This window comes from Macaca fascicularis, chromosome 16 (genome assembly GCF_037993035.2).
Source record: "Macaca fascicularis isolate 582-1 chromosome 16, T2T-MFA8v1.1".
Lineage (NCBI taxonomy): Eukaryota > Metazoa > Chordata > Mammalia > Primates > Cercopithecidae > Macaca > Macaca fascicularis.
Genome location: NC_088390.1, coordinates 64158201 through 64183263, shown reverse-complemented (window position 1 = coordinate 64183263; position 25063 = coordinate 64158201). Strand labels below are relative to the sequence as shown.

Sequence of the window (25063 nt, the reverse complement as noted above, 5' to 3'; positions counted from 1 at the left end):
CCTCCCGGGTTCAAGAGATTCTCTTGCCTCAACCTCCAGAGTAGCCAGGATTACAGGCACATGGCACCATGCCCGGCTAATTTTTGTATTTTTAGTAGAGACGGGGTTTCTCCGTGTTGGTCAGGCTGGTCTCTCCCAAAGTGTTGGGATTACAGGGGTGAGCCACCATGCCTGGCCTTTTGTTTGTTTGTTTGTTTTTGTTTTTGTTTTTTGTTTTTTGAGACGGAGTCTCGCTCTGTCGCCCAGGCTGGAGTGCAGTGGCCCGATCTCGGCTCACTGCAAGCTCCGCCTCCTGGGTTTACGCCATTCTCCTGCCTCAGCCTCCTGAGTAGCTGGGACTACAGGCGCCCGCCACCGCGCCTGGCTAATTTTTTGTATTTTTAGTAGAGACGGGGTTTCACCGTGGTCTCGATCTCCTGACCTTGTGATCCGCCCGCCTCGGCCTCCCAAAGTGCTGGGATTACAGGCGTGAGCCACCGCGCCCGGCCCTTTTTTTTTTTTTTTTTTTTTTTTTGAGACAGAGTCTTCCTCTGTTGCCCAGGGTGGAGTACAGTGGTACTCTCCCAGCTCACTGCAACCTCTGCCTTCCTGGATTTCAGTGATTCTCATGCCTCAGCCTCCCAAGTAGCTGGGATTCAGGCGTGTGCTCACCATGCCTGGCTAATTTTTTTGTATTTCTAGTAGAGATGGGGTTTCACCACGTTAGCCAGGCTGGTCTCAAACTCTTGGCCTCAAGTGATCTGCCTGCCTCGGCCTCCTGGGATTGCAGACATGAGCCACTGCACCCGGCCAAGAGAGGGTAATAAATGTTAAATTACCTGACTAGTAAAAAATATTCTCTAAGTGTCTTCTCTCACAATTCCCAATGCCTTTTTTTTTTTTTTTTTTTTTTGAGGCAGAGTCTCACTCTGTCGCCCAGGCTGGGGTGCAGTGGTGCAATATTGGCTCACTGTAACCCCCACCTCCCAGGTTCAAATGATTCTCATGCCTCAGCCTCCCAAGTAGCTAGGACTACAGGTGTACCACCACCACAGCCAGCTAATTTTTGTATATTTAGTAGAGACAGGGTTTCACCACATTGGCCAGGCTGGTCTTGAACTCCTGGCCTCAAGTGATTCACCCACCTCCTAAAGTGCTGGGATTACAGGTGTGGACCACTGTGCACGGCCCTAGTCTCAACACTGTTTTTCGTAATTTTTTTTAGCCCCTTAATCTTTTCTTTCCTGGGTCTCTTCATTGTCAGTGTCAGCTATTTACTCCCTACCTAGTCACCCCCTTCACCAGTATATTATGTCCTTTATGTTTTATTTTTCAGGATCTTATTTTGCTTTTCTATTAATCCCCTCCATCTATAATAGTACTAGACATAGTAAATATTGGTTGTATGAGTGAATCGCTGCTTTTAATTATCATCACCATTACTCTCTCTGCTTCTGGTCTATGATCCACTTTGAGTTAACTTTGGTTATTTGGTGTGAGATAGGAGTATAACTTCATTCTTTTGTGTGTGTGTGTGTGTGTGTGTGTGTGTGTGTGTGTGTGTGTGTCACAGAGATTTACTCTCATTGCCCAGGCTGGAGTGCAATGGCGCAATTTTGGCTCATTGCATCCTCCGCCTCCCAGGTTCAAGCGATTCTCCTGCCTCAGCCTCCCGAGTAGCTGGGATTACAGGTATGTGCCACCACGCCCAGCTAATTTTGTATTTTTAGTAGAGAGGGTGTTTCACTGTGTTGCCCAGGCTGATCTCGAACTCCTGACCTCAGGTGATCTGCCCGCCTCAGTCTTCCAAAGTGCTGGGATTACAGGCGTGAGCCACTGTGCCCGGCCAAGAGTATAACTTCATTCTTTTACATGTGGGTATATTCTTGTCCCAACACTATTTGTTAAAAAAACAAAAAGTATTATTTTCCCATTTAATCATCTATGGCCTGGGTACGGTGGCTCATGCCTGTAATCCCAGCACTCTGGGAGGCCATGGCAGGTGGATCAATTTGAGGCCAGGAGTTCAAGACTAGCCTGGCCAACATGGTATAACTAAAAATATAAAAAATTAGCTTGGCGTGGTGGTACATGTCTGTAATCCCAGCTACTCGGGAGGCTGAGGTACGAGAATTGCTTGAGCCTGCAGTGAGCCGAGATTGTGTCACTACCCTTCAGCCTGGGTGATAGAGCAAGACCCTGTCTCAAAAAAAAAACTAAGAATATAAAAATCATCTGGTATTTATTATTGTTGAAAATTACTTGATCACAGATGTATGTATGAGTTTATTTCTATACTGTCAATTCTATTTTATTGACGTATGTGTCTATTCTTATGCTATTACCACACTGTCTTGATTACTGTAGCTTTGTGGTGAGGTGTTGAGATTTTAAACTAATTATAAGCATCTTACATGAACTACTTACCATTTATATTTGATTATGCAACATGAAATAATGAATATATCATTAAATATGTCATATTAAGTTTTATGTGATCATAACAGTAAGCCATATGCATGTAAGTTCAGTTTTCATAGATCATTGCTTATGTAGTTTAGGCTTTTGCTTATGCAGCATCTAAAAACAATTAGGAAACTATAGCTTGTAATTCACCTGCCATTACTTTTTAAATGGCTTTTTTTTTTTTTTTTTTTTTTTTTTTTTTTCCAGACGGAGTCTCGCTCTGTCGCCCAGGCTGGAGTGCAGTGGCCGGATCTCAGCTCACTGCAAGCTCCGTCTCCCGGGTTCCCGCCATTCTCCTGCCTCAGCCTCCCGAGTAGCTGGGACTACAGGCGCCGCCACCTCGCCCGGCTAATTTTTTGTGTTTTTAGTAGAGACGGGGTTTCGCCGTGTTAGCCAGGATGGTCTCGATCTCCTGACCTTGTGATCCGCCCGTCTCGGCCTCCCAAAGTGCTGGGATTACAGTCTTGAGCCACCGCGCCCGGCCTTAAATGGCTCTTAAGGGCACTTGTGAGATTATCTTTTCATGGCTATTTGCCTTTTGAGTAATCTCTCTACAAAAGGAAGTAACTTAAATTGTTCTTTCTTTCTTTATAATTTATAGATTTTGCATGCTGAAACTTCTCAACCAGAAGAAAGGGCCTTCACAGTGTCCTTTGTGTAAGAATGATATAACCAAAAGGTATATAATTTGGTAATGATGCTAGGTTGGGAGCAACAACAGTAGGAAAAAGTAGAAATTATTTAATAACATAGCTAACGTTCCTATAAAACCATTCATCAGTAGAGAAATTTATAAAAGAGTTTTTAGCAGACAATAAATTATTTCCAAAGTTATTTTCCTGAAAGTTTTATAGGACATCTGTCTTATACAGGTATTAGAAACTTACTGCCTTTCTCTAATGCTTCTAAATACCGTAAAAACTTACAGACTTACGTAAAGTAGGGCTGTATCGCTGTGCCTCCATTGTCTGCTAATCTTGTTTTTATTTCTTCATTGTGCTTCCTTTTCTTTTTTCTTTGAGACGGAGTCTCGCTCTATTGCCCAGGCTAGAGTGCAGTGGCACGATCTCGGCTCACTGCAAGCTGTGCCTCCTGGGTTCACGCAATTCTGCCTCAGCCTCCCGAGTAGCTGGGACTACAGGCACCCGCCACCACGCCCAGCTAATTTTTTGTATTTTTAGTAGAGACGGGGTTTCACCATGTTAGCCAGGATGTTCTCGATCTGCTGACCTCTTGATCCGCCCGCCTCGCCCTCCCAGAGTGCTGGGATTACAGGTGTGAGCCACCACACCCAGCCTTTTTTTTTTTTTTTTTTTCAAGACAGGGTCTTGCTCTGTCACTGAGGCTGGAGTGTAGGGGCATGATCTTGGCTCACTGGAGCCTCCGCCTTGAGCCTCCTCCTGCCTTAGCCTCCCAAGTAGCTGGGACTACAGACGCATGCTACCATGTCTGGCCAATTTTTGTATTTTTTGTAGACATGAGGTATCGCCATGTTGCCCAGGCTGGTAACTTCAGAGCTCAGGTGATCTGCCCACCTTGGCCTCCCAAAGTGATGGGGTTACAGGTGTGTGTTTATTTCTATCTAATTATTTACATAAACACAATGTATTTTTATATTGTGTATCTCTTCTGCTACAATGTAAATTCTATGAGAGTAGTAACTTTGTCTGTCTCAACACTGTTTTTTGTAATTTGGTGCATAGTAGGCACTCAGATGCTTAAAGGAATGAATGGTGTTTTAATTCCACTTTCCTAAACCCAGATCTCCCTTTGGACATTGTTATCTATGTGTTTTCAAAGAAATGTAATCATAATTTGACAGAAATCCTTGAGAGGCCGAACTAACAGTGAGGGATTGGGCAGGGTTCAGATGTTAAGAACAGTAAGCTCAGCAGGATGTGATTGTTTATGCCTATAACCCTAGCACTCCAGGAGGCTGAGGTGGGATGATTGCTTGAGGCCAAGAGTTTGAGATCAGCCTGGGCAACATAGTGAGACCTCATCACTACCAACAAAAATAAGTAAATATACATGGTGGCATATGCCCATAGTCCTAGCTACTTGGGAGGCTGTAGTGGGAGGATAGCTTGAGTACAGAAGTTTGAGACTGCAGTGAGCTATGACTGGCATTGCATGTTAGCCTGGGCAATACAGCAAGACCCTGTCTCTAAATTTAAAAAAAAAAAAGTACTCTAGTTTTCTATGCAATGGATTATATCTCCTGTGGATTTAGAGCAGTATTGTATCACAATTTTAGGCATTTGGTAGGCTTAAACGAATGACAAAAAGTTACTAAATCACTGTCACACAGTTTATACAGATGTCAGTGATGTATTGATTATAGAGGTTTTCTACTGTTGCTGCATCTTATTTTTATTTGTTTACATGTCTTTTCTTATTTTAGTGTCTTTAAAAGGTTGATAATCACTGCTGAGTATGTTTCTCAAACAATTTAATTTCAGAAGCCTACAAGAAAGTACAAGATTTAGTCAACTTGTTGAAGAGCTATTGAAAATCATTCATGCTTTTCAGCTTGACACAGGTTTGCAGTGTAAGTGTTGAATATCCCACGAATGACACTCAAGTGCTGTCCATAAAAACTCAGGAAGTTTGCACAATTACTTTCTGTGACATGATAAGACCTTTTAGTCTAGGTTAATTTTAGTTCTGTATCTGTAATCTGTTTTAAAAAAATTACTCCCACTGGTCTCACACCTTATTTTATCAATTGTAAGGTGCACATTTTTCTTTTTTTTTTTTTTTTTTTTTTTTTTTTTGAGACGGAGTCTTGCTCTGTCACCCAGGCTGGAGTGCTGTGGCCGGATCTCAGCTCACTGCAAGCTCCGCCTCCCGGGTTCCCGCCATTCTCCTGCCTCAGCCTCCCGAGTAGCTGGGACTACAGGCGCCCGCCACCTCGCCCGGCTAGTTTTTTGTATTTTTTTTTTTTTTTTTTTTTTTTTTTTTGAGACAGAGTCTCGCTCTGTCGTCCAGGCTGGAGTGCAGTGGCCGGATCTCAGCTCACTGCAAGCTCCGCCTCCCGGGTTCACGCCATTCTCCTGCCTCAGCCTCCCGAGTAGCTGGGACTACAGGCGCCCGCCACCTCGCCCGGCTAGTTTTTTGTATTTTTTAGTAGAGACGGGGTTTCACCGTGTTAGCCAGGATAGTCTCGATCTCCTGACCTCGTGATCCACCCGTCTCGGCCTCCCAAAGTGCTGGGATTACAGGCTTGAGCCACCACGCCCGGCCATTTTTTTTGTATTTTTTAGTAGAGACGGGGTTTCACCGTGTTAGTCAGGATGGTCTCGATCTCCTGACCTTGTGATCCACCCGTCTCGGCCTCCCAAAGTGCTGGGATTACAGGCTTGAGCCACCGCGCCCGGCCAAGGTGCACATTTTTCACATCTTAACGTCTCTGAAATTGGGAGCATTTTACTATTGATGGTGTGTCATTTGTTTAATTTGAGTGCTTGCTTTCTTAGTGATACAGAAAATAATAGTGCAGCTTACATTGTTGGTATCTTAACTTTAGTGAAATACAGTATTGATAGGCAGATTTCTTAGTGTTAAGGTGGAAGACAAGGACTCTAAGTAAGTTTGATGGTCTTGTATTTGTTTTTGTTTCCTAGGAGTAAAATTTCCAGTTGATTTTTTAAAATTTGATTTTTCAAAAAATCACAGGTAACCTTAATGCGTTGTCTTAACACAACAAAGAGCATACATAGGATTTCTCTTGGTTTCTTTGATTATAATTCATACATTTTTCTCTAACTGCAAACATAATGTTTTCCCTTGTAATTTACAGTTGCAAACAGTTATAATTTTGCAAAAAAGGAAAATCACTCTCCTGAACATCTAAAAGATGAAGTTTCTATCATCCAAAGTATGGGCTACAGAAACCGTGCCAAAAGACTTCTACAGAGTGAACCCGAAAATCCTTCCTTGGTAAAACCATTTGTTTTCTTCTTCTTCTTTTTTTTTTTTTTTTTTTTTTTTGAGACGGAGTCTTGCTCTGTGGCCCAGGTTGGAAGCAGTCCTCCTGCCTCAGCCCCTCTAGTAGCTGGGATTACAGGCATGCGCCACCATGCCCAGCTAATTTTTGTATTTTTAGTAGAGACGGGGTTTCATCATGTTGGCCAGGCTGGTCTCAAACTCCTGACCTCAGGTGATCCACCCACCTCGGCCACCCAGAGTGCTGGGATTACAGGTGTGAGCCACTGTGCCTGGCCGGTAAACCCATTTTCATTTATTCTGGCACCATCTCTTTATTGAGCATTGTGAGTATGTTAGTATATGTGCTAGATGCTCATAGATTTATATAAAAAGTTAATGAAGAAGGAAAGATGGTATATTCAGTGGTTAGACAAGTGTTCGAATCAGTTAGAGTTCAGAGAAGGTCAGGGTACCTGGTATGATCAAGAGAGAGACCTTACAGCCAGGTGAGGTGGATGTACCTATAATCCTAGCTACTTGGGAGGCTGAAATGGGAGGATCACTTGAGCCCAGGTTTGAGACCATCCCAGGCAACATAGCAAAATCCCCATCAGATACACCAAAAAGACAGATTTTTTTTTTTTTTAATTTTTTTGAGACAGAGTCTCACTCTGTCACCCAGGTGCCCAGGCTGGAGTGCAGTGACACGATGTCAGTTCACTGCAACCTCTGCCTCCCAGGTTCAAGCAATTCTCCTGCCTCAGCCTCCTGAGTAGCTGGGACTACAGGGGCATGCCACCAGACCTGGCTAATTTTTGTAATTTTAGTAGAAACGGGGTTTCACCATATTGGTCAGGCTGGTCTTGAATTCCTGACCTCAGGTGATCCCACCTTGGCCTCTCAAAGTGCTGGGATTACAGGCATGAGCCACCACGCCCAGCCAAAAAAGAGAGCTATTATAGGCCCTTCCTTGCTTTGGAGCTTTATCTGCTCTGTGATGCTTATCTAAAATAGCTGTAAGTTCACTGATATTTTTAAGCATTTGGAAATTACTTCAGCTGGGTGTCATGGCTCATGATTGTAATCCCAACACTTTGGGAGGCTGAGGTAGGAAGTCCTTTGAGCCCAGTGTAGGCAACACAGTGAGACACTGTCTCTACAATTAAAAAAAAAAAAGCCGGGTGCCATGGCTCACGCCTGTAATCCCAGCACTGGGAGGCTTGAGGATTGCCTGAGCTCAGGAGTTCAAGATCAGTTTGGGCAATATAGCAAGTCCTTGTCTATTTTAAAAGTGTATTTAAATTATCCGGGCATGGTGGTGTGTGCCTGTAAAGTCGCAGCTACTTGGGAAGCTGAGATAGGAGGATCACTTGAGTTCAGGAGATGTAGACTACTGTGAGCTATGATCACTCCACCACGCAGCGACAAAGCAAGACCTAGTTGCAAAAAAAAAAAAACCTGGCCGGGCACAGTGGCTCACAGTGCTGTAATCCCAGCACTTTGGGAGGCCAAGGCCGGCGGATCACGAGGTCAGGAGATCAAGACCATCCGGGCTAACACGGTGAAACCCGTCTGTACTAAAAAAATACAAAAAAATTAGCCGGGCGTGCTGGCGGGGGCCTGTAGTCCCAGCTGCTCTGGAGGCTAAGGCAAGAGAATGGTGTGAACCTGGGAGGCGGAGCTTGCAGTGAGCCAAGATTGCGTCACTGCACTCCAGCCTGGGTGACAGATCGAGACTCCATCTCAAAAAAAAAGAGAGAGAAAATTACTTCAACTTAAAAGGTGTAACTGTTAAAGACAATGTAGTGATTTGCTCTGTTGTTACTTATATATGCATGAATGATGGAGATCTTAAAAGTATTCATGGCTGGGCGCGGTGGCTCATGCCTGTAATCCCAGCACTTTGGGAGGCCGAGGCGGGCGGATCACGAGGTCAGGGAATTGAGACCATCCTAGCTAACACAGTGAAACCCCATCTCTACTAAAAATACAAAAAATTGGCCGGGCACGGTGGCTCAAGCCTGTAATCCCAGCACTTTGGGAGGCCGAGACGGGCGGATCACGAGGTCAGGAGATCAAGACCATCCTGGCTAACATGGTGAAACCCCATCTCTACTAAAAAAAAAAAATACCAAAAACTAGCCGGACGAGGTGGCGGGCACCTGTAGTACCAGCTACTCGGGAGGCTGAGGCAGGGGAATGGCATGAACCCGGGAGGCAGAGCTTGCAGTGAGCCAAGATCGCACCACTGCACTCCAGCCTGGGCAACAAAGCCAGACTCCGTATCAAAAAAAAAAAAAAAAAGTATTCATTCTGGGGCTGGGCGTAGTAGCTTGCACCTTTAATCCCAGCACTTTGGGAGGCTGAGGCGGGCAGATCATTTGAGGTCGGGAGTTTGAGACCAGCCTAGCCAACACGGTGAAACCCCGTCTCTACTAAAAATACAAAAATTAGCTGGGTGTGGTGGCACGTGCCTGTAATCCCAGCTACTCGGGAGGCTGAGGCACAAGAATTGCTTGAACCTAGGACCCGGAGGTTGCAGCGAGCCGAGATCACGCTACTGCAATCCAGCCTGGGCGACAGTGAGACTCTGTCTCAAAAAAGAAAAAAAATATAAGTGTTCTGGCTGGGCAGGGTGGCTCATGCCTGTAATCCCAGCACTTTGGGAGGCCGAGGCCGGCGGATCACGAGGTCAGGAGATCGAGACCATCCCATCCCAGCTCACACAGTGAAACCCCGTCTCTACTAAAAATACAAAAAACTAGCCGGGCGTGATGGCGGGCGCCTGTAGTCCCAGCTACTCGGGAGGCTGAGGCAGGAGAATGGCGTAAACCCGGGAGGCGGAGCTTGCAGTGAGCCGAGATCACGCCACTGCACTCCAGCCTGGGCGACAGAGCCAGACTCCGTCTCAAAAAAAAAAAAAAAGACCAGCCTGGGCAATGTGGCGAAACCCCATCTTGACAAAAAATTAAAAAATTAGCCAGGCATGGTGGCGTGCGTGTGTAGTCCCAGCTCCTTGGGAGGCTGAGGTGGGAGGATCTCTTGAACCCAGGAGACAGAGGTTGCAGTGAACCGAGATCACACCACCACGCTCCAGCCTAGGCAATAGAGCAAGACTCTGTCTAAAAAAATACAAATAAAATAAAAGTAGTTCTTATAGTACCAGCCTTCATTTTTCAAAAGCTACAGAAAGGCTAAAAAGGAAGAAAAAAAGAGTAATGTTGGGCTTTTAGTTCCTATACTGAATGTTCTTAGGAGTGCTGGGGTTTTATTGTCATGATTTATCCTTTTTAAAAATGTTATTGGCTGGGCACGGTTGGCTCATGGCTGTAATCCCAGCGCTTTGGGAGGCCGAGGCGGGCAGATCATTTGAGGTCAGGAGTTTGAGACCAGCCTGGCTGACACTGCAAAGCCCCGTCTCTACTAAAAATACAAAAATTAACTAGGCGTGGTGGCGCGCGCCTGTAGTCCCAGCTACTCGGGAGGCTGAGGCAGGAGAATCAATTAAACCCGGGAGGCGGAGGTTGCAGTGTGCCAAGATCGTGCCACTGCACTCCAGCCTGGCAACAGAGCAAGACTCTCTCAAAACAACAACAAAAATATATATATGTATGCAAAAATTAGCTAGGCATAGTGGCACATGCTTGTAGTCCCAGCTACTCAGGAGGCTAAGGCAGGAGAATCTCTTGAACTCAGGAGGCGGAGGTTGCAGTGAGCTGAGTTTGCGCCACTGCACTCCAGCCTGGGTGACAGAGCAGGACTCTGTCCCCCCCCCCACAGAGAAATGTTGTCAGGTGTGATTGGAATGTATATCAAGTATCAGCTTCAAAATATGCTATATTAATACTTCAAAAAATCACACAAATAATCAGTTTTGAAAAATTTAAGACAACAGAAAGAAAAAATATTCAAATCACATGTATCCCAGACATTTTTTTTATTACTACTACTACTATTTGTAGAGACTGGGTCTCACTCTGTTGCTTACTCTGGTCTTGAACTCCTGGCCTTAAGCAGTCCTGCTGCCCCAGCCTCCCAAAGTGCTGTGATTATGGGCATGAGCTACCACTCCCAACCACTGAGATTTTAGTGTGTAAATTTCCAGGCATTTTTTTCCAGGCATCATACATGTTAGCTGACTGATGATGGTCAATTTATTTTGTCCATGGTGTCAAGTTTCTCTTCAGGAGGAAAAGCACAGAACCAGCCAACAATTGCTTGACCATTCTTTACCATACTGTTTAGCAGGAAACCAGTCTCAGTGTCCCACTCTCTAACCTTGGAATTGTGAGAACTCTGAGGACAAAGCAGCAGATACAACCTCAAAAGAAGTCTGTCTACATTGAACTGGGTAAGGATCTCAGATTTCTTAAGTATTTAATAATAATTGCTGGATTGCTTGTTATCATTTTGCAAAAAATCTTGGTCATAATTTACATTTGTGGTAGGCAGCTTTGGGAAGTGAATTTTATGAGCCCTATGGTGAGTTATAAATAATGTAAAAGATGGCCGGGCGCGGTGGCTCACGCCTGTAATCCCAGCACTTTGGGAGGCCGAGGCGGGCGGATCACGAGGTCAGGAGATCGAGACCATCCTGGCTAACACGGTGAAACCCCGTCTCTACTAAAAATGCAAAAAATTAGCCGGGCGAGGCGGCGGGCGCCTGTAGTCCCAGCTACTCGGGAGGCTGAGGCAGGAGAATGGCGTGAACCCGGGAGGCGGAGCTTGCAGTGAGCCGAGATCGTGCCACTGCACTCCAGCCCGGGCGACAGAGCGAGACTGCGTCTCAAAAAATAATAATAATAATAATAATAATAATGTAAAAGATGCAGTTCCCACCTTGAAGCATCTTACTTTAAAAAGGGAGCAAAAGAGTCTGTGCACGGTGGCTCATGCCTGTAATCCCACCACTTTGGGAGGCCGAGGCGGGCGGATCACCTGAGGTTGGGAATTCGAGACCAGACTGGCCAACATGGAGAAATCCTGTCTCTACCAAAAAATACAAAATCAGCCAGATGTGGTGGCACATGCCCGTAATCTCAGCTACTCGGGAGGGTGAGGCAGGAGAATCACTTGAACCCGGGAGGCGGAGGTTGAGGTAAGCTGAGATTGCACCATTGCCCTCCAGCCTGGGCAAGAAGAGCGAAACTCCATCTGAAAAAAGAAAAGGGAGCAAAAGAAAGAATATCTGGTTTTAAATATGTGTAAATATGTTTTGGAAAGATGGAGAGTAGCAGTAAGAAAAAACATGATGGATTGCTACAGTATTTAGTTCCAAGATAAATTGTACTGGATGAGGAAGCCTTTTAAGAAGAGCTGAATTGTCGGGCACAGTGGCTCATGCCTGTAATCCCAGCACTTTGGGAGGCCGAGGCAGGTGGATCACCTGAGGTCGGGAGTTCAAGACCAGCCTGACCAACGTGGAGAAACCCCGTCTCTACTTAAAAAAAAAAAAAAAAAAAAAAAAAAAAAAAAAAACAAAATTAGCTGGGGTGGTGGCACATTCCTGTAATCCCAGCTACTCGGGAGGCTGAAGCAGGAGAATCACTTAAACTCAGGAGGCGGACGTTGCGGTGAGCCAAGATCGCGCCATTGCACTCTGGCCTGGGCGACAAGAGTGAAACTCGGTCTCAAAAAAAAAAAAAAAAAAAAAAAGAGCTGTATCTTGGCTGGGCAGGATGGCTCATGCCTGTAATCCTAACACTTTGGAAGGCCGAGACAGAAGGACTGGAGTCCAGGAGTTTAAGACCAGCCTGGCCAACATAGGGAAACCCTGTCTCTATTTTTAAAATAATAATACATTTTGGCCAGGTGCAGTGGCTCATGCCTGTAATCCCAACACTTTGGGAGGCTGAGGCAGGTAGACCACCTGAGGTCAGAGTTCAAGACCAGCCTGGATAACATGGTAAAACCCTTCTTTACTAAAAATACAAAAAAAAAAATTAGCTGGGTGTGGTGGTGCACACGTGTAATCCCAGCTACTCAAGAGGCTGAGGCAGGATAATTGCTTGAACCAGGATGGCGGAGGTTGCAATGAGCCGACACCATGTCTCTACACTCCAGCCTGGGCAATAGAGTGAGACTCCATCTCAAAAAAAATAAAAATTTTTTTTAATAATAAATTTTTTTAAGCTTATAAAAAGAAATAAAAAGAAGAGTTGAGGCCAGCATAGTATCTAACACTTGTAATCTCAGCAGTGGCAGAGGATTGCTTGAAGCCAGGAGTTTGAGACCAGCCTGGGCAACATAGCAAGACCTCATCGCTAAAAAAAAAAATTTTTTTTTAAATTAGCTGGGTGTGGTGGTGTGTATCTGTAGTCCCAGCTACTCAGGAGGCATAGGTGAGCAGGTAGATTGAATCCAGGGGTTTGAGGCTATAGTGAGCTATGATCATGCCACTGTACTCCAACCTGGGTGACAGAGCAAGACCCCATCTTGAAAAAAAAAAAAAAAGAAGAGCTGCTGAGCTCAGAATTCAAACTGGGCTCTCTAATTGGGTTATTTTTTTAGAATATATTTATAATTAAAAAGGGTAGCTGTCTTTTGAGCTCCCAGGCACCACCATCTATTTATCATAACACTTACTGTTTTCCCCCCTTACGATCATAAATTCCTAGACAACAGGCATTGTAAAAATAGTTATAGTAGTTAATATTTAGGAGCACTTAACTATATTCCAGGCACTATTGTGTTTTTCTTGTATAACTCATTTAGATGCATGTCAGACCTCTGAGATTGTTCCTATTATACTTATTTTACAGATGAGGAAATTAAGGCACAGAGAGGTTATGAAATTTTTCCAAGGTAGTAAACCTAGTAAGTGGCTGAGCCATGATTCAAACCTAGGAAGTTAGATGTCAGAGCCTGTGCTTTTTGTTTTTGTTTTTGTTTTCAGTAGGAACAGGGTCTCACCTTGCTGGCCAGGCTGGTCTCAAACTCCTAAGCTCAAATAATCCACCCATCTCGGCCTCCTAAAGTGCTGGGATTACAGGTGAGAGCCACTGTGCCTGGCCAAGCCCGTGTTTTTAACCACTTCTCTGTATTACACACTGGCTTAACTAGCGTTGTACCTGCCACATACTAGATGCTCAATAAATATTTCTAGTTGAATATCTGTTTTTCAACAAGTACATTTTTTGTTTAACCCTTTTAATTAAGAAATCTTTTATTGATTTTTTTTGGGGGAAAATTTTTTAGGATCTGATTCTTCTGAAGATACGGTTAATAAGGCAACTTATTGCAGGTGAGTCAAAGAGAACCTTTGCCTATGAAGCTGGTATTTCCTATTTAGTTAATATTAAGGATTGATGTTTCTCTCTTTTTAAAATATTTTAACTTTTATTTTAGGTTCAGAGACGTATGTGCAGTTTGTTATATAGGTAAACACACGATTTGGGATTTGGCATACAGTTTTTTTTCATCATCCAGTTATTATTAAGCATACCTCACAGTTTTTTGTTTCCTTCCTTTCTGAATTTCTCCCTCCTCCCACCTTCCTCCCTCAAGTAGGCTGGTGTTTCTCTAGACTAGAATCATGGTATTGGAAGAAACCTTAGAGATCATCTAGTTTAGTCCTCTCATTTTATAGTGGAGGAAATACCCTTTTTGTTTGTTAGATTTAGTTATTAATACTGTCCAAAGGAATTTAGGATAACAGAACTCTGCACATGCTTGCTTCTAGCAGATTGTTGTTCTTTAAGTTCCTCATATACAGTAATATTGACACAGCGGTAATTGTGACTGATGAAAATGCTCAAGGACTTCATTTTCAACTCTTTCTTTCCTCTGTTCCTTATTTCCACATATCTCTCAAGCTTTGTCTGTATGTTATATAATAATCTACAAGCAGCCCCAACTATGTTACCTACCTTCCTTAGGAATTATTGCTTGACCCTAAGTTTTTTTTTTTCTTTTTTCTTTTTTTTTTTTTTTTGGAGACGGGGTCTTGCCCTGTTTCCAGGCTGGAGTGCAGTGGCGCCATCTCGGCTTACTGCAATCTCCAACTCCCTGGTTCAAGTGATTCTCCTGTCTCAGCCTTCCAAGTAGCTAGGATTACAGGCACACGCCACCACACCCAGCTAATTTTTGTATTTTTAGTAGAGACAGGGTTTCACCATGTTGGCCAGCCTGTTCTCAAACTCATGAGCTCAAGTGATCCACCCATCTCGGCCTCCCAAAGTGCTGGGATTACAGGCATGAGCTACCGCGCCCGGCTCCTGGTCTGATTTTTGTGGCTGTGCGTCCTCGGTCTTTGACCATTCCATTTCTCTCTTTTTTTTTTTTTGAGACAGAGTCTTACTCTGCCACCCCAGGCTGGAGTGCAGTGGTGTGATCTCGGCTCACTGCAACCTCCGCCTCCCAGGGTCAAGCGATTCTCCTGTCTCAGCCTCACAAGTAGCTGGGACTACAGGTGTACACCACCACCCAGCTAATTGACCATTCCATTTCTTTAATTTTTTTTTTTTTTGAGACAGAGTCTTGCTCTGTTGCCCAGGCTGGAGTACAGTGGTGTGATCTCACGTTTCCGCAACCTCTGCCTCCCGGGTTTAAGCCGTACTCCTGCCTCAGCCTCTCAAGTAGCTGGGACTACAGGTGCACACCACCACACCCGGCTAATTTTTGTATTTTTAGTAGAGACAGGGGTTCACCTTGTTGGCCAGGCTGGCTTGAACTCATGATCTCAAGTGATCCACCCGCCTCGGCCTTCCAAAGTGCTGGAATTACAGGCGTGAGCCACCGTGCCCAGCAACCATTCCATTTCAACTAGAAGTTTCTAAAGGAGAGAGCAGCTTTCGCTAACTCAATAAGATTGGTCAACTTTCTGTAACTGAAAAAGCTAAAATATTTGATCTTGGTCATTTGACAGTTCTGCATAAGTATAACTAGTGTTTCTCATTAGGACTCTGTCTTTTCCCTATAGTGTGGGAGATCAAGAATTGTTACAAATCACCCCTCAAGGAACCAGGGATGAAACCAGTTTGGATTCTGCAAAAAAGGGTAATGGCAAAGTTTCCCAATTTAACAGAGTGGGTAGATACAGTACTGTAATTAGATTATTCTGAAGACCATTTGGGACCTTTACAATCCACAAAATCTCTTGGCAGAGTTAGAGTATCATTCTTTGTCAAATGTCATGGTATGATCTGATAGATTTAAATGGTACTAGACTAATGTAGCTATAATAATAAGACTTTCTGTAACTGATTGTTGCCCTTTTGTTTTTTGTTTTTTGTTATTTGTTTTTTGTTTTTGAGATGGGGTCTCACTCTGTTGCCCAGGTTGGAGTGCAATGAAGCAATCTTGGCTCACTGCAACCTCCACCACACGGGCTCAAGCTATCCTCCCACCTCAGCCTCCTGAGTAGCTGGGACTACAGGCACACGTCACCACACCCGGCTAATTTTTTGTGGTTTTATAGAGACAGAGTTTCGCCATGTTTCCAAGGCTGGTCTCAAACTCCTGGACTCAAGCAGTCTGCCCACTTCAGCCTCCCAAAGTGCTGCAGTTACAGGCTTGAGCCACTGTGCCTGGCCTGCCCTTTACTTTTAATTGATGTATTTGTGTTTCATCTTTTGCCTACTGGTTTTTAAATATAGGGAATGGTAAGTCTGTAGATAGAACAGAGTATTAAGTAGACTTAATGGCCAGTGATCTTTAGAGTACAGCAGAACTGGTTTTCTGATGGCCAGTCTGCTTTTAATTCACTCTTAGACATTAGAGAAATAGGAGGTGTGGTTTCTGCATAGGGAAAATTCTGAAATTAAAAATTTAATGGATCCTAAGTGGAAATAACCTAAGTAAATAGGAATTAAATGAAAGAGTATGAGCTACATCTTCAGTATACTTGGTAGTTTATGAGGTTAGTTTCTCTAAATATAGCCAATTGGTTGATTTCCACCTCCAAGGTGTATGAAGTATGTATTTTTTTAATGACAATTCAGTTTTTGAGTACCTTGTTATTTTTGTGTATTTTCAGCTGCTTGTGAATTTTCTGAGAAGGATATAACAAATACTGAACATCATCAGTCCAGTAATAATGATTTGAACACCACTGAGAAACATGCAACTGAGAGGCATCCAGAAAAGTATCAGGGTAGTTCTGTTTCAAACTTGCATGTGGAGCCATGTGGCACAAATACTCATGCCAGCTCATTACAGCATGAGAACAGTTTATTACTCACTAAAGACAGAATGAATGTAGAAAAGGCTGAATTCTGTAATAAAAGCAAACAGCCTGGCTTGGCAAGGAGCCAACATAACAGATGGACTGGAAGTAAGGAAACATGTAATGATAGGCAGACTCCCAGCACAGAGAAAAAGGTAGATCTGAATGCTAATGCCCTGTATGAGAGAAAAGAATGGAATAAGCAAAAACTGCCATGCTCTGAGAATCCTAGAGACGCTGAAGATGTTCCTTGGATAACACTAAATAGCAGCATTCAGAAAGTTAATGAGTGGTTTTCCAGAAGTGATGAACTGTTAAGTTCTGATGACTCACATGATGGGGGGTCTGAATCAAATGCCAAAGTAGCTGATGTATTGGACGTTCTAAATGAGGTAGATGAATATTCTGGTTCTTCAGAGAAAATAGACTTACTGGCCAGTGATCCTCATGAGCCTTTAATATGTAAAAGTGAAAGAGTTCACTCCAGTTCAGTAGAGAGTAATATTAAAGACAAAATATTTGGGAAAACCTATCGGAGGAAGGCAAACCTTCCCAATTTAAGCCATGTAACTGAAAATCTAATTATAGGAGCACTTGTTACTGAGTCACAGATAATGCAAGAGCGTCCCCTCACAAATAAATTAAAGCGTAAAAGGAGAACTACATCAGGTCTTCATCCTGAGGATTTTATAAAGAAAGCAGATTTGGCAGTTCAAAAGACTCCTGAAATAATAAATCAGGGAACTAACCAAATGGAGCAGAATGGTCAAGTGATGAATATTACTAATAGTGCTCATGAGAATAAAACAAAAGGTGATTCTATTCAGAATGAGAAAAATCCTAACGCAATAGAATCACTGGAAGAAGAATCTGCTTTCAAAACTAAAGCTGAACCTATAAGCAGCAGTATAAACAATATGGAACTAGAATTAAATATCCACAATTCAAAAGCACCTAAAAAAAATAGGCTGAGGAGGAAGTCTTCTACCAGGCATATTCATGCGCTTGAACTAGTAGTCAGTAGAAATCTAAGCCCACCTAATTGTACTGAACTACAAATTGATAGTTGTTCTAGCAGTGAAGAGATAAAGAAAAAAAATTACAACCAAATGCCAGTCAGGCACAGCAGAAACCTACAACTCATGGAAGATAAAGAATCTGCAACTGGAGCCAAGAAGAGTAACAAGCCAAATGAACAGACAAGTAAAAGACATGCCAGTGATACTTTCCCAGAACTGAAGTTAACAAAGGTACCTGGTTCTTTTACTAACTGTTCAAATACTAGTGAACTTAAAGAATTTGTCAATCCTAGCCTTTCAAGAGAAGAAAAAGAAGAGAAACTAGAAACAGTTAAAATGTCTAATAATGCCAAAGACCCCAAAGATCTCATGTTAAGTGGAGAAAGGGTTTTACAAACTGAAAGATCTGTAGAGAGTAGCAGTATTTCATTGGTACCTGGTACCGATTATGGCACTCAGGAAAGTATCTCATTACTGGAAGTTAGCACTCTAGGGAAGGCAAAAACAGAACGAAATAAATGTATGAGTCAGTGTGCAGCATTTGAAAACCCCAAGGAACTAATTCATGGTTGTTCTGAAGATACTAGAAATGACACAGAAGGCTTTAAGTATCCATTGGGAAGTGAAGTTAACCACAGTCAGGAAACAAGCATAGAAATAGAAGAAAGTGAACTTGATACTCAGTATTTGCAGAATACATTCAAGGTTTCAAAGCGCCAGTCCTTTGCTCTGTTTTCAAATCCAGGAAATCCAGAAGAGGAATGTGCAACATTCTCTGCCCACTCTAGGTCCTTAAAGAAACAAAGTCCAAAAGTTACTTCTGAATGTGAACAAAAGGAAGAAAATCAAGGAAAGAAAGAGTCTAATATCAAGCCTGTACAGACAGTTAATATCACTGTAGGCTTTTCTGTGGTTTGTCAGAAAGATAAACCAGTTGATAATGCCAAATGTAGTATCAAAGGAGGCTCTAGGTTTTGTCTATCATCTCAGTTCAGAGGCAACGAAACTGGACTCATTACTCCAAATAAACATGGACTTTTACAAAACCCATACCATATACCACCACTTTTTCCTGTCAAGTCATTTGTTAAAACTAAATGTAACAAAAACCTGCTAGAGGAAAACTCTGAGGAACATTCAGTGTCACCTGAAAGAGCAGTGGGAAACGAGAACATCATTCCAAGTACAGTGAGCACAATTAGCCATAATAACATTAGAGAAAATGCTTTTAAAGAAGCCAGCTCGAGCAATATTAATGAAGTAGGTTCCAGTACTAATGAAGTGGGCTCCAGTATTAATGAAGTAGGTTCCAGTGATGAAAACATTCAAGCAGAACTAGGTAGAAACAGAGGGCCAAAATTGAATGCTGTGCTTAGATTAGGGCTTTTGCAACCTGAGGTCTGTAAACAAAGTCTTCCTATAAGTAATTGTAAGCATCCTGAAATAAAAAAGCAAGAACATGAAGAATTAGTTCAGACTGTTAATACAGACTTCTCTCCATGTCTGATTTCAGATAACCTAGAACAGCCTATGGGAAGTAGTCATGCGTCTGAGGTTTGTTCTGAGACTCCTGATGATCTGTTAGATGATGGTGAAATAAAGGAAGATACTAGTTTTGCTGCAAATGACATTAAGGAGAGTTCTGCTGTTTTTAGCAAAAGCATCCAGAGAGGAGAGCTCAGCAGGAGCCCTAGCCCTTTCACCCATACACATTTAGCTCAGGGTTACCGAAAAGAGGCCAAGAAATTAGAGTCCTCAGAAGAGAACTTATCTAGTGAGGATGAAGAGCTTCCCTGCTTCCAACACTTGTTATTTGGTAAAGTAAGCAATATACCTTCTCAGACTACTAGGCATAGCACTGTTGCTACCGAGTGTCTGTCTAAGAACACAGAGGAGAATTTATTATCATTGAAGAATAGCTTAACTGACTGTAGTAACCAGGTAATATTGGCAAAGGCATCCCAGGAACATCACCTTAGTGAGGAAACAAAATGTTCTGGTAGCTTGTTTTCTTCACAGTGCAGTGAACTGGAAGACTTGACTGCAAATACAAACACCCAGGATCCTTTCTTGATTGGTTCTTCCAAACGAATGAGGCATCAGTCTGAAAGCCAGGGAGTTGGTCTGAGTGACAAGGAATTGGTTTCAGATGATGAAGAAAGGGGAACGGGCTTGGAAGAAGATAATCAAGAAGAGCAAAGTGTGGATTCAAACTTAGGTATTGGAACCAGATTTTGTGTTTGCCCCAGTCTATTTATAGAAATGAGCTAAATGTTTATGCCTTTTGGGGAGCACATTTTACAAATTTCCAAGAATAGTTAAAGGAACTGCTTCTTAAACTTGAATCGCGTTCCTCCTAAGGTGCTTTTCATAGAAAAAAGTCCTTCACCCAGCTAGGATGTCATCTCTGACTGAATGAGCTTTAACATCCTAGTTATTGGTGGACTTACTTCTGGTTTCATTTTGTAAAAGGAAATCCCGGTGTCCCAAAGCAAGGAGTTTAATCATTTTGTGTGACATGAAAGTAAATCCAGTCCTGCCAATGAGAAGAAAAAGACACAGCAAGTTGCAGTGTTTATAGTCGGCTTTTACATCTGAACCTCTGTTTTGATTGTTACTTAAGGTGAAGCAGCATCCGGGTATGAGAGTGAAACAAGCGTCTCTGAAGACTGCTCAAGGCTCTCCTCTCAGAGCGAAATTTTAACCACTCAGGTAAAAAGCGTGTGTGTGTGTGGTGTCCTTTGCATTCAGTAGTCTGTATCCCACATTCTTAGGTTTGCTGACATCATCTCTTTGAATTAATGGCACAACAATTGTTTGTGGTTCATTGTCTCCTTAAATTAGACTGTAAGTACCTTGATGGAACTCGTACTACCTTTTATTTCACATGTGCGCGCGCGCACACACACACACACACACACACACACTGCCTAGCTCATTGTAGTATACTAAATACTGATTTTAATGAATAAGCTAAACCTTTGAAACCCATTTGCTAATCCCAGCACTTTGGGAGGCCAAGGTGGGTGGATCACCTCAGGTCAGAAGTTTGAGACCAGCCTGGCCAATATGGTGAAATCCCACATCTACTAAAAATACAAAAATTAGCTGGGCATGGTGGCCAATGCCTATAATCTCAGCTACTCTGGAGGCTGAGACAGGAGAATCACCTGAACCTGGGAGGCGGAGGTTGCAGTGAACCGGGATTGTACTACTGCATTCCAGCCTGGGTGACAGAGTGAGACTCTATCTCAAAAACAAACAAAAACACATCATCTCCCCTGTAACAAAAATATGACATTCTTATTGTATCAAGAGAGGTGAGAAAAAGAAGCCACGGCAGGATGATTCAAGGGGGTCTGCATAGCTCCTTTTTAAGAATATGCCTATTGCAGGTCAGAGAAGGTAAGCAAACTGCCTAAGGCCACACAGCCAGGTATAGAACTCTCACCAATATTATTGCCAGCAATTGCAATTTTGGTGTTTATTCTTGGTACCAAGTTGGAGACTATAGGATTCTCTTCCTAATAGAGACCATCTAGCCTTTCACTGTTTTGTGGATACTTCTGTTCTTTTTTTTTTCCCCCCTTTTAAAATCTAGTTATTTTTTCTTTTTGGTTTCTTTGATACAGGGTCTCTTACTCTGTCGCTCAGGCTGGAATGGAGTGGTGCAGTCATGGTTCTCTGTGGCTTTGACTTCTGGGCTCAAGCGATCCTCCTACCTCAGCTTCCCGAGTACCTGGTACCACAGGTGCTCACCAACACATCCAGCTAATTTTTTAATTTTTACGAGAGACAGTGTCACTATGTTGCCCAAGCTGTTCTCAAACTCCTGGGCTCAAGTGATCCTCCCACCTCAGCCTCCCAAAATGCTGGGATTACAAGCATGTGCAACCACGCCTGGCCTAATTTTTTTTTAATTGCTCATAAGTCATCTTTTCTTTGAAAAAGACAGATGGGAGGCTAAAGCATGAGAATCACCTGAACCCAGAAGGTGGAGGTTGCAGTGAGCTGAAATCATGCTGCTGCTCTCCAGCCTGGGCAATAAGAGTGAAACTCCATCTCAAAAAAAAGAAAGTACACAATTTTACTTTCTGGACCTAATGGTCAAGGCCAATAATTTGGTCACTTATGAAGTAAATAAAAGCTTTACCATATATATGACCATTTGGTAATGTGAATGTTTATGTACTAAAGGCAGAATAGTCTAGAAAAAACATTCTGTATCACAGCATCTAAAAATTAACATCGTCTTCATCAAAGAACCAGGCTCTGTCTCCTAATTTTTTTTCTTGAGATGGAGTTTTGCTCTGTCACCCTGGCTGTAGTACAGTGGCACAATCTTGGCTCACTGCAACCTTCGCCTCCCAGGTTCAGGTTCAAGTGATTCTCGTGCCTCAGCCTCCTAAGTAGCTGGAATTACAGGTGCCTGCCACCATGCCCAGCTCATTTTTTTGTATTTTTTTAGTAGAGAGAGGGTTTCACCATGTTGGCCAGGCTCATCCTGAACTCCTGACCTCAAATGATCGGCCAGCCGCAGCCTCCCAGAGTGCTGAGATTACAGGCATGAGCCACCAGGCCTGGCCTTCTAATTTTCATTTGGCACCAAAATTTTCCAAGTTCTCATGCAAAAATTCAGGCTCATCTCAGTTGATTTTTTTCATTTATTTATCTCCCACTAGATTGACAACTTCTAATAGTTAGACTGATTCTTTGTATTCCTAGCACAGGGTTCTATGAAGGATACACACAGCAGTTGCTGGCGGTAATATTGGTGAGAGTTCTATACTGGGCTTTGTGATCTTAGACAGTTTGCTTATGTTCTCTGACCTGCCATAGGCACGTTCTTAAAATGAAGCTGTTCAGATCCCCTGGAATCATCCTGCTGTGGCTTCTTTTTCCCACCTAAATGAAATACCCTTTTAGCTGCTAGTAAGTGAATGATGTTTTTTTGTGAACTTTCTGAAGTTAGATTAGATGAAGTTGAGAAAAGCCTGATATTCTTATAAAGTTATATATGTGTATCATGGAAAACTTAGAAAATACAAATAAACAAAAATCATCCATGGATGAACCTTGAAGACATTGTATTAACTGAAATAAACTGGACACCAAAAGACACATGTTATATGCTTCCACTTATATGATATACCTAGTATAGTTAAATTTGGTTACTCTGGGCACATTGCCTATAGATAAGCCTTGCTCCACAAGGAGCATTAAAAAAGAAAAAAAAGATAAATTCATAGGACAGAAGGTAGAATAGTGGTTACTAGAGACTTGGGGAGGGAGAAATGGGGAGTTACTGTTTGATGAGTACAGATTTCAGTTTGGGATGATGAAAAAGTTCTGGAGATGGATAGTGACAATGGTAATACAACAGTGTGAAAATACTTAATGCCACTGAACTGTACACTTACAGTGATTAAAATGGTAAGCTAGTTGCAATTTGTGTTATCCAGAAATGGTTACCAATTTATTGGTGTATATTCTTTTAGTATTCCTGTGTATGCACAGGGGTGCTTTGTATATACTTTATCTTTAAAATATATCCAGGAGGCCTGGCACAGTGGCTCACACCTGTAATCCCAGCACTTTACGAGGCTGAGGCAGGAAGATTGCCTGAGCCCCAGAGGTCAAGGCCACAGTAAGTTGTGATCATGCCACTGCACTCCGTTCTGGGCAACCCCTGTCTGGAAAAAAACATTAGTGAGGCTTAGTGGTGCACACCCGTAGTCTCAGCTACTTGAGAGGCTCGGGTAGGATTGCTTGATCCCAGCAAGTTGAGGCTGTGATGAGCCATGATGGTGCCATTGTACTCCAGCCTGAGTGATACGGTGAGACCCTGTCTCAAAAAAAAGAAATCCAGATAATTCTGTACGTAATCTAGCTTTTACTGGATGATTAAAATCCTTTATTTTTATTTTTTATTTATTTGGTTTTTTTCTGAGATGTAGTTTCGCTCTTGTTGCCCAGGCTGAAGTGCAATGGCACGACCTCGGCTCACTGCAACCTCTGCCTCCCAGGTTCAACCGATTCTCCTGCCTCAGCCTCCCGAGTAGCTGGGATTACAGGCATGTGCCACCATGCCCAGCTAATTTTGTATTTTTAGTAGAGACAGGGTTTCTCCATTTTGGTCAAGCTGGTCTCAAACTCCTGACCTCAAGTGATCCATCCACCTCAGCCTCCCAAAGTGCTGGGATTACAGGCATGAGCCACTGTACCTGGCCTGGGTTGTTAAAATTCTTAAATGACTTCATTTTTAATTACTATATGAGATTCTATCTTTCCAGTGTATCATGATTTATTTGACCTATTGCTGAATGTTGAAGGTTTCAGGGTAAGAGGCACAGTTTGCTATTATGTACTTTACTGTAGTAGCAGCCTGGTAGCTAAATATTTGCCTACATCTCTGATTATTTCCTTAGTATAAATTCCTAGGACTAGGATTTTCGTGTTTGATACATGTTGCTAAATTGTTCTTTAGAAAGATTAAACCAGTTTGTGATCTTCCAGCCCCTGTGGTAAATGATAGTTCCCATTTTCCTGTACCTTGCCAACATTGGGTGATATCCAGTTTTAAAATCTTCTAAATCTTGCATTGCTATGAGAACTTCAATTAGAGAGGGCTTATCTTCTACTGCCCATTCTCTGTACAGAGCAAATCCCTCTAGACCTGAAGCCCCTTGGAGTTGTCAAGAAACCTTTGAGATGACTCCCCACTCTGTATCTGAGCTGTCACTAGTATTCTCCACTTCTTCAGGATTGCCATGGCAACTAAATTGATGAAAAGATTTAGGAGGCCTTTTCTCTGTTTGCAATTACTATGATCCTTTTTGGATGTGTGTTTGGGACTCTGTCAATATACCCATTGTCTAATTCTGTCCATTGTGTTTTAAAGTTTAAGACTGCAATTTCTAAGGCCGGGCGCGGTGGCTCAAGCCTGTAATCCCAGCACTTTGGGAGGCCGAGATGGGCGGATCACGAGGTCAGGAGATCGAGACCATCCTGGCTAACACAGTGAAACCCCATCTCTACTAAAAAATACAAAAAATTAGCCTGGTGAGGTGGCGGGCGCCTGTAGTCCCAGCTACTCAGGAGGCTGAGGCAGGAGAATGGCGTAAACCCGGGAGGCGGAGCTTGCAGTGAGCTGAGATCTAGCCACTGCACTCCAGCCTGGGCGACAGAGCAAGACTCCATCTCAAAAAAAAAAAAAAAAAGATTGCAATTTCTGATTACATCTGCCTTAGCCATACTGTATTATGTTTGACATTCAATATACAATGTCCTTGTTTTTCTGTATTTCTTTTTTTTTTTTTTTTTTTTTTTTTGAGACGGAGTCTCGCTCTGTCGCCCAGGCTGGAGTGCAGTGGCGCGATCTCGGCTCACTGCAAGCTCCGCCTCCCGGGTTCACGCCATTCTCCTGCCTCAGCCTCCCGAGTAGCTGGGACTACAGGCGCCCACAACCGCGCCCGGCTAATTTTTTGTATTTTTAGTAGAGACG

The 25063-nt window shown here is 43.0% G+C and overlaps 1 protein-coding gene across 38 annotated transcripts in view; it reads left to right on the top strand.

Annotated features, from left to right (window-relative positions):
* Positions 1–25063, top strand: part of BRCA1 (BRCA1 DNA repair associated) — an 86058-nt gene that overhangs the window by 18177 nt on the left and 42818 nt on the right. For 17 of the 38 annotated variants that reach the window (XM_074019705.1, XM_065532416.1, XM_074019703.1 and 14 more), the window contains 8 exons: positions 3047–3124; positions 4908–4996; positions 6248–6387; positions 10621–10726; positions 13573–13618; positions 15296–15372; positions 16352–19777; positions 20183–20271. In XM_074019705.1, the coding sequence (XP_073875806.1) occupies positions 3047–3124; positions 4908–4996; positions 6248–6387; positions 10621–10726; positions 13573–13618; positions 15296–15372; positions 16352–19777; positions 20183–20271 (4051 nt within the window). Of the gene's footprint in view, positions 1–3046; positions 3125–3920; positions 4010–4907; positions 4997–6247; positions 6388–10620; positions 10727–13572; positions 13619–15295; positions 15373–16351; positions 19778–20182; positions 20272–25063 lie in introns of those variants that run through there. The other 21 variants (XM_074019711.1, XM_074019707.1, XM_074019709.1 and 18 more) reach the window with 11 other exon arrangements.